We start from the raw sequence: 19,707 nt of genomic DNA on the forward strand, positions 1-19,707 counted from the left end.
AACGAATTATTATACTTTATCACTGAGAGCTATTTCAATTTATATGGTTATTACAACAACAAAACATCATTTTCGTTAATGCCCTTCTTATAGTAGGATATATTTTAAAGGATGTGCATTTTAAAAGCCAACAATACACCGATATGTTGAATAAACATTACGTCATAAGGATACGGGGTCACGGATAATGATACGGATTTCCGTGTTTTTACGAAGCAGATATTTTTTTTTATATTATTTACTTATTAAATTCATTTATTTGCATTAAAATAAAATAAAGAGATTATTGAATGCTTTTCGTGAAATATAACATATATTTCACTCGTATGACAGAATTTTGCATTCCTGAAAACAACGATATTCTGTCATGCTCGTGAAAAATATGTTATATTCAACGGAATACTATTCATTGTCCTCTATTTAGTCAATGTTCAGTTATGTTAACATATATCATCATTTCAGATCAAATAAATATGAGCGAGTTGCGTTAGCCGTTATACTGAAGGGACATTAAGATGTATTTAAATGGGTTTATAACCGTTACATATATATATTAATATACATACATGTATATATATGTCAAGTAGTAATAACGACAGTACAGACAAGTAAATTGTCAAATTTTCGAGGCAATCTGCCCCTTTATCAAGACACAGGTAAATTACATACGATCACATATAGACATAGAACATGGAACAGTTACACAAATATTATGATAATTGCACAAACCGAAACTGAAACCGAATTCAATTTCCAAGTAAAGAAACATTGTATTTATAGTAAATGATTTTACTGCAAACATATAACCGATCACATGTTTATCAAAAATAGAACTTAATATATATATATACGGTAAAATATCAAAGTAACGAGGTAACATTATTTAACATTTTTGTAACGTTCTTAAGACATATGCATTATAACATCGTTTCTAAAACATATCCTATTAAAGGGAGACTACTCGTGCGTATCTGTCAATTTTAAGACTGATTCGTAGTGTGCCAGCACAATGTCTAATCGACACAAGATATCATTTTCATATCACAAATTGTATTCGATCAAGTTTTTTTTGTTATGTACTATGGCCTAATAAACAGCATATGCGATCGTAACCTCTGGAGTATAAATGATGAATCAGAATAGGTATTCAAATTTGATAATTGCACAAAACGAAATTGAAACCGACTTTAATTTCCGAGTAAAGGGACACGTTATTTATAGTAAATGATATTATTACCAAAATATAACTGAACACATGTTTATCAAAAATAGAATGGTAATTCCCGGCTATTGACCAATGGACAGACGCCACACCAATACATTAAACCTTATCAGATACCTGGAAATTACCAGCTCAAAACCATTTTCTATTGATTCCCGCTATATGCAGAACACTGGAGAAAAGCTGCATGTTGAGGAGCGTATCGGCGCTCTATCAAATTATATATTTACAGTTGTACGTCTGGAAATATAATCCGAAAAATCAACATGACGATTTTATCGCTGCGTCCGTCAGAAATTCGCTACAGTCAGGATAGTATCGCTTATTACTTCGGATATGGAAGTTATTCTGGAAAACAGATAGGACAGACAGTGGATGCTCTTTTACAACGTGAATGTGACGTTGATGATATTCCAAGAATTACCGTTACTTCACGTAACGGGTTATGGTACTCCGGTGACAACAGGCGACTCTGGGTGTTCCGAACATGTGAGGAACTTGGGTTCATCGACAGAGTTCCGGCGATGGAAGGATACGTAAGTTCTTCTAAGTTTACCACTTACAATGATGGTGTGTCAATACGTATCCGTGGGAATCCTGGAGGGCGGATATGGCCACGGAGACATCGTAAAGAACTTGTTATCAAAGAACCTGAGCCATCAAACCCTGTCGTGCCAAATGTGCCTGTGGTAAATTCAACACTACGTAACGAATCCGTGGTGATATCATTGGTGGAGGATGAAGAATTACACCATGGGCTGTCAGATTCTTCTGAAGACTTGACAGACATTCCCAGTGACTGTGGTCAATCCGGTGTGTTAGAATCTTCTGTGATTAAACACTGTTCAGAAGAAACAGAGTCTTGTCACGAATCAATGTCATCCAATTTGGAGGATGGTATGCCAATTGGACAAGATAACCACGGATTTGATTCAGATGAAGATGGCCAACACCACGTCGATGGGACCAAGGATTTAGCATCAACATATGGAGTACGTTTCCGGTCTACTCAGGATGAAATAGTATTGCCAGACAATACCTATGTAAGTGTGGATATGTCGACGATGGATGAGTGTCCACTTTCCAGTGACCAGCCCGCTTCGGTGGATGTCGAAACTAACAATTCAACTTTGACGGACACTAACCATTCCACTGTGAGTATGCCGGGAGAATCTGTTGATGTTGAAAGTGGACCAAAGGTCAGAGCCTCACGATTAACATTTGAAAACATCCGTGTTGTCCTTTCAAAATATCGGTATACGATGGTGGTGTGTCTGATATTGGTTGCCATAGTTATCCTGGTACTGATAGTTGTGTTTAACACATAGAATATACATTTCCTCACACACACGAAAATCGTCTGTCTTACGTAATACCACTATATATTGAAAAAACTCATGAACCTTGAATCTTACGCGTGTAATCCAGTTTTTGTATATTCTAATCGACAGGTAATTGTTTGTAAGATAATATGACTGCAGAAACAACCGTCAATATCTGCTTGATTATGATTATGTGAGTGAACACAAACAATGTAATTTTTCTTTACTATTCATTTTTTTTTTGAAAACTGGACAGATATTTTTCACGTTAACATCGCACATCCTATGACTTTGATGATATAGATTTGAGATACGCGATTCATTAACAAAGAAAAAGTGCTATCTGTATGTTCACCGAATTAATCAGTAATTGCAGATTATTTTTTTATTGAAATCTGAAAATTATATGTTAATTATGTTACTGAAGGCCTGAAGTAGTAATATTCATGAACAAATGAAAAATTACTAATCTTTGTAAACTATACTGCAATAACCTACTTTCAAAAGCTCCTTACATGCATAGGTACATATGTCTCGTGACTCTAAAAAAGTTGCGGTGGGTTATGTTGTTATTGCTTTGTGTGTGTGTCTGCGTGTATGTGAGGGCAAATGTGAGTCCGTTCGATTAACAAAACGTGTGTACCAGGCATATATTGAACCCTTCATCTGATTTTGTATCTATCCATAGCACAGTGCCACATTAATTTTTATTTAGGATCTAACACACTATTTGATAGTATAATTTATTATGTTTATGAAGCCATACCAAAGATAATGATAACCATCAAATGTCTTTTTCTGCTTATTATGTTAACAATGTGCAGACAGTTTAGATTCAAGTGTGCTTCATCGAGGACAAATTGAAACACGACTTGTGTTTGTTCAACGTCAAAATCATCAGCCTCAGAAAACGTTTCTGTTTTAAATGAAATGTATTTAAAGTTATCATTTCTACAATTATAGTGTTAGGTTTAATCACCATTTAATCATAAGGAATGAACGGGGTGATAAATCGGTCTAACGATATATAGACAGAAAACCGAATTGCTCCCTTTTTACCGTTCGGAGTCGAGGGGGTAGCTCGGAGTGCAATTCGGTTTTCGGTATACTTCGATGCACCAATTTGATATCTCGTTAAATTTGTAATTGTTGATAACTTGTTACAAGTTGTTCAAATGACTATGTATGTATTCTACAGATATATATTAAACCCTCAAATAAACCCTCAATTGATTCTGTGCCTATGCATACTTTAGAGCCACATCAAGTTTTAATTCTATTTGGGATGTAACGTTCCTTTTCATAGAATTATCTATTATGTGTTTCAAGTGATTACAAAGATATTGTTTACCATCAACATATCGTTTTCTGTGGATTATGCGAACAATATGCTTGTTTTTTTTAGATTAAAGCGTGCTTCATCGAGAACATTTGAAACACGACCTGTGTTTGTTAAACATCAATATATTCTCATGTTAGATTTTCGCCCGTCATATGTTAAAATTGAGTTATAAGGAATGAACGAGGTTATAAATCGGTCTTTCGATGTATTGACAGAAAACCGAAATGCTCTCTTTTTACCGTTCGGGAGGGGTATTACTTTATGTGCAATTCGGCTTTCGGTATACTTCGATGCACCAATTTGATATCTCGTTCAATTTTTATTTATTAATTATTTGTTATAAATTGTTCAAATGACCCTGTTTGTATTTTATTGATATATACTTACCTCTCATATGATTTTGTGCCTATTCATAGTTTAGTGTCACATCAAGTTCTGGTTTTATTTGGGATGAAACGTTCATTTTCATAGGATTATCTATTATGTCGTTCTAGTGATTACATGGATATTGTTAACCATCAACATATCGTTTACTTCGGAATATTCGATTAAGATTGAAGTGCGCTTCATCTAGGACAATTTGAAACACGACCTGTGTTTGTTCACGGTCAAACTTATCCGCCTTAGAAAATATTACTGTTGTAAATCAAATATATCTTCGTATTAGATTTTCCCCGTCATATGTTGAAATTTAATCATAAGGAATGAACGAGGTTATAAATCGGTCTTTCGATGTATAGATAGAGAACCGAAATGCTCTCTTTTTACCGTTCGGGAGGGGTTATTAGTCGAAGTGTAATTCGGTTTTCGGTAACTTCGATGACCAATTTGATATCTCGTTCATTTTTTTATTGTTGATTATTTGTTTTTAGTGTTCAGAGGACAATGTGTGTATTCATCAAATGATTGCTTTAACAAAAAATTTTTTTTTTAAAAGCCAAAAGCCATCTGTGATAAATTTGTTCATGGTTTATTTATATGTATGTTATCAATTAAATTTGATTAAATTACCTGTGTTGTTATATTTACTGGTACACTTGTATTAAATGCAAGAAGCAAACGTCATTTTATTGAAGAATTGAAAATATCTTTTTCTTCCTGGACACACAGACATATTTAACTCTCTGTTCCATATACACTCCTTTCACAACACTTCAGCGTAAAACAAACGTCCATGCAGTGAAACAATTGTCATTTACATGGATACAAGTGTATCACTAAACATTTAAGATAAAGAACATTGTTTAAAATGACATAACCGTTCTCATACGATAAAAATGATCACACGCTTCTTACGTATTCTGGTAGGTCTGATTTGACCTCATTGAACTTGGGACGTCGCGTTTGTTCCAATGTAGGTGAAACATGGAGTAGTAACATCCAGTGTGACAAACAATGACCCTAAATATATCTTCTGTGATTTCTCCTAAGAGAACATGAACGAGACAAAATAATATTTGTGTTCCCCTAATGACATATTTCTTTCTTTTAGGGTCTTTTTTTCAATTCTTTCTCCCTTCCATTAAAGTGACACAAAACCAGTGTATATTTAAACACATCTTACATGTATGTATCTGTAAGCTTATTAGTTAAGATTGATTGGTAAAAAATGATAGATAGCACATATTTAATTCGATTTATGTTAACATTTAAAATATAATACATTCGGTTATGACTATTTGTTATCTATTAAGCCCTAATAAAATATCAGAGTGGGTATTTTTGGCAATAGCAGAAAAGAAAATGAAATATCCCTTTCCGATTAAGAGTAATGAATACTGAAAAATGTACATGAATATAAAAAAAGCTTTACCTCGAAATGTACAAAAAAACGATATATGATATGATATATCAAAATGTTCGTCTAAATGTCTTCTATTCATTGGTGTTAAATCCAAAGAGGCAAGTATTACTGACAGCAACAGATACTTGCTAGAAACGTCTTTCCACTAGAAGTGTCTAATAATCTAATAAAATCACAATTTTGAAAAACATAAAAAGTAAAACAATTTTCAGATATTAGTCGAGTTTGTGGGACCCCTATTATTTATGCCTGAAGTCTTAACAAAGGAGAAGCTTTTATTATGGGTGACAACATTAGCGGAAGCCATTTGTAATTTACATAAGGGAGGCCACTCCTATAGGACTACTTTCGACAACAATTAGGCAATATATGCTACCTTCAACGAAATATCATTTATTGTTCTCTTTATTCAATGTTAAGTTCTGTTATATATAAACATTTCAGTTCAAATAAACATGAGTGGCATGCTTTAACAGTAATAATGAAGAGACATCACCATGTAAATGAATTTATAACGGTTACCATGGGATATATATAGTTAACTACCACATTAATGAGGTAAAATATTATTTTAGATTTTTATAACATTCTTTAGACATAATAATGCATGATACATTGCCATCGTTTCTTAATCATTGCCTATTAAGGGGGGACTACTCGTGCGTGTCTGTCAATATTATGTAAGACTGACCGTAGTTTGCTAGCACATCGTTTAATCTACAACATATATCATTTTCATATCACAAATTGTATAAAGAATTCGATCAATTTGTTTCGGTTGTTATATACTTTTGCCTAATAAACAGCGATCGTAACCCCTGGAGTACAAATGATGAATCAGAATAGGTATTCAAATTTGATATTTGCACAAAACGAAATTTAAACCGACTTTAATTTCCTAGTAAAGAAACACTTTATTTATAGTAAATGATATTACTACTAAAATATAACTGAACACATGTTTATCAAAAATAGAATGGAAATACCCGGCTATTGACCAATGGACAGACGCCACACCAATACATTAAACCTTATCAGATACCTGGAAATTACCAGCTCAAAACAATTTTCTATTGATTCCCGCTAGATGCAGAACACTGGAGAAAAGCTGCATGTTGAGGAGCGTATCGGCGCTCTATCAAATTATATATTTACAGTTGTACGCCTGGAAATATAATCCGAAAAATCAACATGACGATTTTATCGCTGAGTCCGTCAGAAATTCGCTACAGTCAGGATAGTATCGCTTATTATTTCGGATATGGAAGATATTCTGGAACTCAGATCGGACAAACAGTGGACGATCTTTTACAACGTAAATGTTACGTTGATGATATTCCAAGAATTACCGTTACTTCACGTAACGGGTTATGGTACTCAGGTGACAACAGGCGACTCTGGGTGTTCCGAACATGTGAGGAACTTGGGTTCATCGACAGAGTTCCGGCGATGGAAGGATACGTAAGTTCTTCTAAGTTTACCACTTACAATGCTGGTGTGTCAATACGTGTCCGTGGGAATCCTGGAGGGCGGATATGGACACAGAGACATCGTAAAGAACTTGTTATCAAAGAACCTGAGCCATCAAACCCTGTCGTGCCAAATGTGCCTGTGGTAAATTCAACACTACGTAACGAATCCGTGGTGATATCATTGGTGGAGGATGAAGAATTACACCATGGGCTGTCAGATTCTTCTGAAGACTTGACAGACATTCCCAGTGACTGTGGTCAATCCGGTGTGTTAGAATCTTCTGTGATTAAACACTGTTCAGAAGAAACAGAGTCTTGTCACGAATCAATGTCATCCAATTTGGAGGATGGTATGCCAATTGGACAAGATAACCACGGATTTGATTCAGATGAAGATGGCCAACACCACGTCGATGGGACCAAGGATTTAGCATCAACATATGGAGTACGTTTCCGGTCTACTCAGGATGAAATAGTATTGCCAGACAATATCTATGTAAGTGTGGATATGTCGACGATGGATGAGTGTCCACTTTCCAGTGACCAGCCCGCTTCGGTGGATGTCGAAACTAACAATTCAACTTTGACGGACACTAACCATTCCACTGTGAGTATGCCAGGAGAATCTGTTGATGTTGAAAGTGGACCAAAGGTCAGAGCCTCACGATTAACATTTGAAAACATCCGTGTTGTCCTTTCAAAATATCGGTATACGATGGTGGTGTGTCTGATATTGGTTGCCATAGTTATACTGGTACTGATAGTTGTGTTTAACACATAGAATATACATTTCCTCACACACACGAAAATCGTCTGTCTTACGTAATACCACTATATATTGAAAAAACTCATGAACCTTGAATCTTACGCGTGTAATCCAGTTTTTGTATATTCTAATCGACAGGTAATTGTTTGTCAGATAATATGACTGCAGAAACAACCGTCAATATCTGCTTGATTATGATTATGTGAGTGAAAACAAACAATGTAATTTTTCTTTACTATTCATTTTTTTTTTGAAAACTGGACAGATATTTTTCACGTTAACATCGCACATCCTATGACTTTGATGATATAGATTTGAGATACGCGATTCATTAACAAAGAAAAAGTGTTATCTGTATGTTCACCGAATTAATCAGTAATTGGAGATTATTTTTTTTAATGAAATTTGAAAATTATATATCAATTGTGTAACTGAAGGCATGAAGTAGTAATATTCATGAACAAATAGTAATTTTTACTGCAATAACCTACTTTTAAAAGCTCCTTACATACACAGGTACATAGGTATCGTGACTCTAAATCCAGTGTACTCGCCCTAAGAAAAAAAGTGGCGGCGGGGTATGTTGTAATTGCTTTGTCTGTGCGTCTGTGTGTATGTGAGGGTAAATGTGAGTCCGTTCGATTCACAAAACGTGTGTACCAGACATATATAGAACCCTTCATCTGATTTTGTGTCTATCCATAGCACAGTGCCACATCAATATTTCTATTTCGGATCTAACGCACTTATTCATAGTATTATCTATTATGTCTATGAAGCGATATCATAGATATTGATAACCATCAACATGTCTTTTTCTGCGGATTATGCGAACAATTTTTCTAGCGTTTAGATTGAAGTGTGCTAAATCGAGGACAATTTGAAACACGACCTGTGTTTGTTCAACGTCAGAATCATCCGTCTAAGAAAACGTTTCTTTTGTAAATCAAATATATTTTAAAGTTGCCATTTCTACAATTACAGTGTTAGATTTAATTTAATCATAAGGAAAAACCGAGGTGATAAATCGATCTAACGATGTATAGACAGAAAACCGAAATGTTCCCTTTTTACCGTGGTGGGGGGGGGGGGGGGGAGGAGGGGGGGGGGGGGTTAGCTCTGAGTGCAATTCGGTTTTAGGTATGCTTCGATGCACCAATTTGATATCTCGTTCTATGTTTAATTGTTAATTATTTGTTATAAGTTATTCAAATGACTATGCTTGTATTCTACATACGTATATTGCATTATTGATTATTAATGATGTCTTTCAATTGATTACATAAATATTGTTAACTATCAACATGTCGTTTTCTTCGAAATATGCTATTTAGATTGAAGTGTGCTTCATCGAGGACAATTTGAAACACGACCTGTGTTTGTTCAAGGTCAAACTCACCGCCGTAGAAAACGTTTCTGTTGTAAATCAAATGTATCTTCATGTTAGATTTTTTCCATTATATTTTAAAATTGAATTATAAGGAATGAACGTATAAATCGGTCTTTCAATTTGATATCTCCTTCAATTTTTAATTGTTGATTATTTGTTACAAGTTATTCAAATGACTATGTATGTATTATACAGATATATATTACACCCTCAATTGATTCTGTGCCTATTCATAGTTTAGTGCCACATCAAGTTCTAGTTTTATTTGGGATGTAACGTTCCTCTTCATAGAATTATCTATTATGTCTTTCAAGTGATTACAAAGATATTGTTAACCATCAACATATTGCTTTCTGCGTATTATGCGAACAATATGCTTGGTTTTTAAATTGAAGCGTGCTTCAATTTGAGAACAATTTGAAACACATCCTATGTTTGTTAAACGTCAATATATTCACATGTTAGATTTTCCCCCATTATAGGTTAAAATTGAATTATAAGGAATGAACAAGGTTATAAATCGGTCTTTCGATGTATAAACAGAAAACCGAAATGTTCTCTTTTTACCGTTCGGAGTCGGGGGTACTCTAAGTACAATTCGGTTTTCGGTATACTTCGATGACCAATTTGATATTTCGTTCAATTTTTAATTGTTGATTATTAGTTTTTAGTGTTCAGATGACAATGTGTGTATTCTTCAAATTATCGCTTTCCCCCAAACATTTTTTAAAAGCCATCTGTGATAAATTTGTTCATTGTTTATTTATATTTATATAATAAATTCAATTTGAATAAATTATCCGTGTTGTTATATTTACCGGTACAATTGTATTAAATGCAAGGAGAACCAACGTCATTTTAATTTAAGAATTGAAAATATCGTTTTCTTCCTGGATACACAGATATATTTAACTCTGTTCGATACAAACTCCTTTCACAACACTTCAGCGTAAAATAAACGTCCACGGGGTGAAACAATTGTCATTTACATGCATACAAATGTATCACTAAACAATTAGGATAAAACATACAATAAAAATGATCACACGCTTCTTACGTAAACTGATAGGGCTGAGTTGACCGCATTGAACTTGGGATGTCGCCTTTGTTCCAATGTAGCTGAAACACGGAGGAGTAACATCCATTGTGACGAATAAGGTCCCCTAAATATGTCTTCTGTGATTTCTTCTAAGGGAACATGAACGAAACAACATCATATTTGGGTTCCTTTAATGACGTTTTTCTTTCTTTTAGATTTAAAAAAAAAATTCTCTTTTCCTTCTATTAGATGATTATAACAATTCGCCCTGGCATGACTCTGGCTGCTGTTTGATTATGTCAAACTATGCATCATGAAAGAGTTGATCGATTACAGATATACTGTGAAGGAGGAAGGAAAATCTTCATCTGTATTTCAAATTGAACTGATTCTTGACGGGCATCAATTTAACGGATTGGTTTACAATAACGGTCGTGATCAACTTCAATGCCTAATTCAGTGATAACTTACAACGTCGGTAATTTACGCTCTTTAGTTATTCCACAATATTTTTAAGCATCTTTCATCATACGATATTGAATCGGAAAGTGATAATGAATTAATCCATTTCACATTTGTTGATGTAAAAGTATTAAAGATGATTAAAGAATCTTAACAAATGGCGAAATTTATTATTTCTACTTAATTTTTGCCAAGGATGTGTGGCGCATATTGGCATGTTTCGACCCGAAGGTGATAGTTTAAAAATTAAACAATAACGCCATTTTTTTTTTTTTTTTTTTAATAAAAATCTTTAATCTGTTTCATTATATGATCGTAAAGTTGCAACATCAGGCTTTCTACAATTTTAAAGGGATAATTCCCCGAATTCAAACCATTTTTTGACATACATCGCATCTACGTACCAAAAGACATATATAATCCTTTTCCTAAAAGTGGTCCTCTAATGCGTTGATATCGAAAAAAAAACCTAGTTGATGAAATATCTTAATATCAGCATCCAATAGACTTACTATACATGATAATATAAACTTCAATAATCGACAGGTCTGCTTAGCTTATAGAGTAGAGCCACCGCTCTATAACCTAAAGGTTCGATGTTCGAATCACCAAGATGTTTCTTGTTATATTTTGTTATGTTCTATCTACCGTTTTATTTAAAGTATCTGATATAGAAAATAAAAATGTTTAAAAAGGTACGAATGAATAGGATATGTGTGCCCAGTACAGAGCCAGGAGAGGACAACTTCCTCTCTACGATCTTCTTTTCTCTTCCTTTAAAAAGTGTGTTGCTTGTCTTGAGTTACCAGCATTCCTGCCATTTTTTTCTTCTTTTAATGGCTGTGCAACCAACAGGTTTAAAATTTGTTGATGATATATCCCTCGATATTTTTTGTTGAAGATTTAAAGCACCTTTTTGCTTTCCTGTCAACAAATCCATAACATTTAATTCCAACATGTTTCGGAATTTTAAGATACAAGATATTCGAAAAACAAGGTTTTATATGAGTTTGTTTTTATGGATCTCATAACTGTAAAATCGGATGGACAGATGGAAATTCAGAACAAATCATTGCCTTTTTAATGCAATGTTCGTCGATATGGTCAAAGGGTCAAACCAATGCCACATGTTTATTCAAATTAATCAGTCGATCCAACATCAGCTTGTTATTAATGTGTTATTTGTATTGAAAATGCAGGAAAATTAAATAAGAAATTCAGTATAAACATATAATATCAAAAAGTTACTCGAATGCAGTGAATGTTAGCTGCACTGAAACTAAAACCCAACACATTTCTGTGAAATCACAGTCATGGCCAATTAACAACGAAAATATCCATTTTGCTTGGCGAGAAAGCAGTTACGTCAACAATTTGGCGATAATTGGATTCGGATGAAGAAACATTACTCACAGGAGCTTTAGGGGGCACGTATGCTGTCATAATAATCATCTACGTATCAAAAGACACTTCCTGAGCATTCCAAATTGTATTCACCAGGAAAATGTATATTCGTCCATCAAAAATACGTTATAGTCAAGACAGTATCGGGAATCATTTTAGGTGTGGGAACCACGATGGCCGATCTATAGGCGAAACACTCGATGACATTTTAAGTGGGCGATGTACAGACGAGGATATACCAATGATGACTGTGATATTCCGAAAGGGCCATCGGTACACTTGTGATAATCGGCGACTCTGGGTGTTCCGTAAAGCCGAAGAGTTGGGTATGATTGACTATGGCATTAAAGTAGTGAAAGGATGGGTGGATCCAAGAAAGTTCACCACTAAAACCGGTGGGGCTACCATTAGAGTTCGAGGTGATCCTGGAGGGCGTGCCTGGCGAAAACGGACACCATCAAAGCGAATAGAACGTCCCAGATCTATACGGTACACACAAAAACCAGATAAACCAATATTCCCGCAAGGGGATATTCATGCAGTCATAATATGTAAGGCGTGCAGCAATTATCCAGGGAGCACAACAATACATTCCAAGGAATTAGTGCCATTAGTGGCACATCATGATAGCGTTAGCTTGACCTTGGACGAGAGTTCGATGGATACCCCGGAAGCTAGTAATATCACTGACATACAGCGCATTTCAAGCAATGATTTCAAGGTTTCACGCATTGTCATGACATCACAAACAGAGCGGGCCGACGACAAGAATTCAACGGTAAATGTTAAGACTTCACCGGATGTCACAGCCACCAGTAGAACTAGATCTACATTGCTTGAGCTGGCAATTGAGGATTCACGCGATATCGCAGGTCTTATTTTCATTGCATTTCTGGTTTTGTGGCAATAATTCTTGCGATAGTGTTTGCAATCAAAGCTAGCATCTGATATAGATATATAATTGTCAGACTATACGTTTGTGCATTATATACATATAACAAAGAAATGGGTTTACATTTCGGGATATTTTATACAATCAACTTGTAACGTCAATACGATGGCCGATATCGGACGGGCAAAACAGTGTTACTAGTAGTACGTTTTTGTCAACGAAAAATGTACGTACATATTGTGTGTCAAAAATATCTACTGCTAGTAGTAGATAAATTTGTACACAAAAAGTGTACGTACAAATCCTGTGTCAAAAACCTGTTACTAGTAACACATTTTTGACACAAAATTTGTACGTACATATTTTGTGTACAAATTTATCTACTACTTCTAAATATCAATTAACATTCTTTCCTATCTTGATTGATCGCCTTGTGGTAGTATGTTGACTGCATCCGATAGAAATACGAGTAAATAATTAACTTTTGTCGCATTCGCACGAGGAAACCAGACATAGTTCGGTTTCGAGTGATACCATTCTTCCATTACGTCCGCTGGCTGGATATTCTGTTTTTACTTAACGTCATACTTTAAAGCCAAATGCTTTAATGTTAACATTTCAAGATCTTAACAGTTTTCAGACTTAGTATATATCTAATTATCGCGAATTAAAAACTGGAAGAAAATATGTATTTATAAAAATAAATGGGTTATTCCCAAAAATAATAACTGGGTCCGACAGACCAAGTTTCTAAGCGAAATAGTCCTATAATGCAACGAGCGTGTTATCAGTCTATACAAAATGGTGGAACGCCGAATGTTTAAGCCTGTCAAAATACAGACCGATTCTGCCAAAACACAGACCGATACTGCCAAAATACAGACCGATTCTGCCAAAAAGAAACGTCAAAGGGACTGTAATCGGCAAAACCCGAGTATTTCCTATGAATAGGACATGATTCAATGGAACTTAGCGGGAGAGGTTTTAGGTTATTTGGGAGTATGTGGCTTTAAAATCAAGCAGATCTTTTGGCTCTGGCTTTTATTACCTTATCAGGCAAAATCAGCATACGACCGCATGGTAATCAATCAAGAATAAAAGGAATGTTAATTGATATTTAGAAGTAGTAGATAAATTTGTACACAAAATATGTACGTACATATTTTGTGTCAAAAATGTGTTACTAGTAACAGGTTTTTGACACAGGATTTGTACGTACACTTTTTGTGTACAAATTTATCTACTACTATAGCAGTAGATATTTTTGACACACAATATGTACGTACATTTTTCGTTGACAAAAACGTACTACTAGTAACACTGTTTTGCCCGTCCGATATCGGCCATCGTATCAATATGTACATGTACATTCCTATAACATGTAAGTATTTATTTTATGATACATACTCGGTTGCTTAAGTGTAGGTATCGATGGTAATGTCGTTTAATTTGTTTATATGAAGAATGTACTGTTCCTTTATGTTTACTATTCCAATATAACATCCAAATATATGTTTTCAATGTTGTAGTTTCATATTAAGCTTTGAATATTACGCATCAAATAACACAGTTAGTTTCATTAAAATATGACGATGAGTAACTTTGTATTGTTATAAATATCCCGATGTCGATTCCCTTGTTTAATGGAAGACATCATTTTCCCAGTAGGAAAACTACCTTCGGTTTCGATTTTTGAACATTCTTCTCAAAACATATATGACTGATTGATATGCTATTATTATTGAACATTGCTAACTTGTAAATGTTAATGTTCCAGAACGGAACACAAATCAAGCTGATGAGAGTTATATGGGTTTTCTGGTTATGTAGTCTATCATTCACATCAAAGGGGCGCAACTCCTGGTGGACAATTGTTTCTGGTGCAATCTTCTAAATTGCCGAAGTCGGATGTACTTGTCTCGCTTAGTTAATAACAATTCGGTAACAAAGGATTTAAAGTTAGTTTATACCGTCTTGGTACCTTACTCGTTCGACACATAATATTCTACATTGGAATGTGAAATATTATTCAAAGTGAACCTGTTTATTTCAAGTCGTATCAATATTGATCCCTATTTTGACCGTAACCTTTCCATATAATCAAATAGTTACATATTTTGTACTTTAAATTACCAAATGATAATATAAGAAAGCAGTATAAGGGACTGAGTAATACTAACGATGGTATCTTTTGCTGAAATACTATCTAGGGATAGGCCACAATAGAATTGGGTCTCCTTCTTATGCATTAAGTGGAAAAGTCGAATGAAATACTATTATTTACAATCATTTGTATTTGTTAGTTCGATATTTTTAGTATACCGCCACAAATATTACTAGCCTTTTTTTCAACTGGACGAAAATATCTAATGAGCAACTTTATGCTTACAAATGCCTACACTTCAGTTTTTCGAAATTGAAATTGAAACTTGTTCCCATTTCCCGTGAATATGAAAATAGCTAAACAGTTCATGGCCCTTAACCAGTGTGTATTTAAAAATGCCTATGTATCTGTCAACTTATTAGTTAAGACCTATAGGCAATATGAAACATAACACATATATCATATAAGATAACGTTTTAAGGTTACAACGCATTTAGTCATGAATATTTGTAATCAACTAAGTCCTAATAAAAGTTAGAATATTTATTCTGCCTTTGCTGTTTCACGAAACGAAAATGAAACTAACACCCATTTCCTATAAATACACATATCTTTAAATAGTAACTGTCGACGTAATATTACTATGGATAAACCAAGCAAGTCAGTGTATCGGTACATCAGTGCTACACCCGTGTTAGGTTTTGTCATTTGTCCGATATGATCTAATTTTAGCTTACGTTTGCCACGACTGTCGGTAAGCGAAGTGGGTAGTAACCGAGTGGTGGGTATATATATACACACAAACGTGACAAAGAAGTACGGCTCGGATGCTTCCCATAGGTCTTCAGCTTATAAAGACGAGCTCTTGATGCGGTGTGTGACTTCCGCGAGATCTCAATAATGAAAAAAAATGCTTGTGCTCTCGAAAATTGTGGACATAATAAAAATTCCACAAGTATTCCTAGGACTCGCCAAAAATAGAATCAGCTATGAACGCAGCATATAAAAGCACGTGGATGAAGCATGCTTGTGATCCTGAAAAGAAACACTTTAACGGACTTTACAAAGGTTGTTTAAAGACATCATTAATGGTGATCACGCATGTGCTCAAAACGACGTTGTCGAATTATAGAAATTAATTCCTTTATCATTGAGGGCACTCGCCATACCAAGATGTACACCTCTTAAATTAGTGTGTGTGGATTGGCATCATCCTAAACCATCGGCAAACAAGGGTAATAAGGCAAGGTTTATTTTTTTATTTCTTTTTTGATATGTGAAAGATTTCATCATTTTGGTCGAAGAAATCACAGGCACAACGTGATTGTCATTAAATTAAAGAAATAATCAAATCTATAGCTGAAATTTGACTATTTACAGTTGAATTCCTCAAAATAATCCGAAAATCGCAGCTCTTATTTTTTGAAATTATGCACCCTAGACACTTATTGGATAAAATACAGTACAAACATTATGATAAGTTCAATGTTATCAAAGCCTGATGAGATTATTAACCCAGGACCTGGCAATATGTATTGGTATTGGGCTACGTGTAATTTCTTGCACTATTTCAACCGTTTTCGCAGTTTGCTTACTCAGTTTTTCAGCGCGTTAGCAAGTAAGATTATTTTGGTATCATTTTTAAAAAGGTTTTTATGATGAATTCATGAATTCTAAACAAATTTGAACAAAGTCACAAATCAAAAAGCTTGAGTAAGGGCCTTTATAAATTTTAAGCTATAAGTCGATCAGGAAACTACTCTTGGCGATCTGTGCTAATTAAGCTGCTATGTCCTCTTATGCCCTTGGCCAAGACAATTCACCATAGTCCAACATTAGACATCAAATTTAAAAGGTATGTCATTATGCACACCTTTAATGTTATTGGACTAATTTCAAATGGTCTCTTCTGGATGTCATCAGAAATTTGATATGAAAACAATTTGTGTATTAATTTTTCATAGGTACTCTAACAAGACAATATAAAATATACAATAGCATTACTTATTAATAGGAAATATATATCTATTTATAGTAGTACTTATAAAGTTCGGGGTTTCCCCATCACTGGTCTTATGATGTTACGTGAAGCATAGCCACCATCTATATCATACCTTCTTACATGACTATGGCTTTTAACAGGGAGGTACATTGGACAAACAGCTCACTTATAAGGATGGTGATATTTATTATTTATTTTAAGGTTAAGTTTTTAGAAGGAGAAAGAAATTGCTGCTCTCTGGAAAGTTCAACGGGATGAATCAAAGGAACTAAACACTTTGAAGGCATTCCTGAAGACCAATGCGACAGGATTTATTTGTTCAATAATTAATAAATTGAAGACAATGCTCCCGACAAAAATATGCAAGCCTGTGATGGCTATAGGGGCCACTATTCCAGATGTAATCAATGTAGCAAACATTGCAAAATTGATATTCATCTGTGTAAAAGGAAAACGATCTTTGATGATGGTGCAGGTGCACATTCTTAACCGAAGTTGAACACAACAACGTCAACGTGGAGTTGAATCAATCTCTATGATCCCACGTTGGTACCAATGGACAGCTGACTCCCATTACAACTGGAGTACAGCTATGCCATATTCGTTCTCAGGTTCACGACATCCAGCCCTAACGGTTAACCAACCCCCTCCAAGTGCAATGATCATCTCACTGGCCAGTGATCAATGTGTACCACCACTTCCACCAGTGAACGACCTCATTAACACCCTCCACCAAACGACAATCATGACTGAACTCTGAATGAGTGAATCTTGTTATTTGACGAGAAGAGACGTTTGGCTAATTTTCCCCCTCTGTATTTACTCGAATTACATCCCGTCTAAATTATTCAAAATAATGAGAGATCGACTTAAGATGAACGTATGACTGTATGGCTATTATTGATGCACCAGCGTTAGTTCCAAATGACTGCTTACCCAATATTGTGCCACCAATGGTTATATTTAACTTAAAGAGAAAAACAAGAGTAGGTCATCTTTATGAACTGAATTGAATGAGTTCTTAACAAAGATGAAAGCTACCTATCTCTGCACTTCTTCCTAAAAAGGGTAAACAAAAAAAAAGAATCTTGAAGAATGCATAAATTGTTTCAATGATTTACTTGTTAATTGCTGTATTGCTATCGATCCTGTATTTTTTTAATGTATAACCGGAATAAAGTTAATTGAATGATTGTTATAAATATTAACCGAGTGAAGGTAACAGGCGCATGCAAAGCAAGCTAGTCTGGTCTTGTCGATCTATTTTTAGAATACAGACGGTGTGCGCGTGCTGCGTGTGCAACTTGCGGCCAGCTTTCAATGTAGTATTTCGTCTTGAGTAACTATATAACAACAGGATGATATCACGGACCAGTATGTATTAAAATAGACCGGTAATACCGGGACGTACACCAATGAAAACACGCCACATCGAGTCCACAAGCTTGAGATTATCAACTCAAAACCAGTAAAATTGATTAAATAATCAGGCCAATGAAGACAATCGACGTCGCATTAGTAAAGTTATCACTTGGAAATAAGAAATACGATCAGGATAACCAGAAAATCAGAATGAAACTTTTATCTCTGCGTCCGTCCGAAATTCGATACAGCCAGGACAGCATCGCGAGGACATTTAGACATGGACGCCATTCTGGAATCGCGATCGGACAGACATTGGACGATCTAGTAGGAAACAATTGTACAGTGCACGATATTCCCACAATAACCGTAACTTTACGTGACGGTCTGTGGTACTGCGGCGACAACAGACGACTCTGGGTGTTCCGAAAGTGTGAGGAACTTGGAATCATCGAAAGAGTTCCTGCAGTAGAAGGGTCTCTTGAACCCTATAAATTCACCACTGATAATTTTGGTGTATCTATACATGTCCGCGGTGATCCTGGTGGACAGATATGGACACAGAGACACCGTGAAGTCCTTGCTATCAGTGACCAGACTACTTGGGTGATTGACAAGGACCTCTCAACAGTAAGTAATTCGACTGATTCTGATGATGACGAAGTTAAAGTGAAAGAACCAGAAACCATTGACAAGTTATTAACATCTTTATGGATGTTTGGATTGTGTTGCTGCGAATTCATTGTGGTAATATTTCTGCTTATATTTGTATTTAATTTCTTTACTGGCTGAGAAAAATCTCACAAAGATCAAAAGTTGAATGATACAAATGTTCCTGTACATATGTTGCTAAAGACACATTGATATTATAAACATAAGATGGTAATGACCCTTTCTTAATCCAACGCCAAGTCCTTAAACATACTTAAAATTGCAAAAAAAATTGATGCTGTATTTTGAAATTCGGTTTTCTCACAAAAAGAAGAATACTATAATAATACGTAATGTCTGGATCATCTACTAATTTTTCCGCAAGTCAGGAAAAAAAATCTTTATTTTTCTCTTTATAGATAGAATTTTGAGATTAACACATTTCCCTCTTATCTAACCACCATTTGTGTTTC

At 34.9% G+C, this 19,707-nt stretch overlaps 2 protein-coding genes across 2 annotated transcripts; both read left to right on the forward strand.

The window, feature by feature from the left end:
• Positions 1-6,755: 6,755 nt before the first annotated feature.
• On the forward strand, positions 6,756-8,984 carry LOC117336492. The gene has a single exon (XM_033897061.1). It carries the CDS (start codon positions 6,882-6,884, stop codon positions 7,941-7,943), a length of 1,062 nt encoding a protein of 353 aa, XP_033752952.1. The 5' UTR covers positions 6,756-6,881; the 3' UTR covers positions 7,944-8,984.
• Positions 8,985-18,652: 9,668 nt separating this feature from the next.
• LOC117315694 lies at positions 18,653-19,375 on the forward strand. The gene has a single exon (XM_033870062.1). It carries the CDS (start codon positions 18,716-18,718, stop codon positions 19,373-19,375), a length of 660 nt encoding a protein of 219 aa, XP_033725953.1. The 5' UTR covers positions 18,653-18,715.
• The last annotated feature ends 332 nt before the right edge of the window (positions 19,376-19,707 follow it).

Source organism: Pecten maximus, chromosome 1 (genome assembly GCF_902652985.1).
Source record: "Pecten maximus chromosome 1, xPecMax1.1, whole genome shotgun sequence".
Classification (NCBI taxonomy): domain Eukaryota; kingdom Metazoa; phylum Mollusca; class Bivalvia; order Pectinida; family Pectinidae; genus Pecten; species Pecten maximus.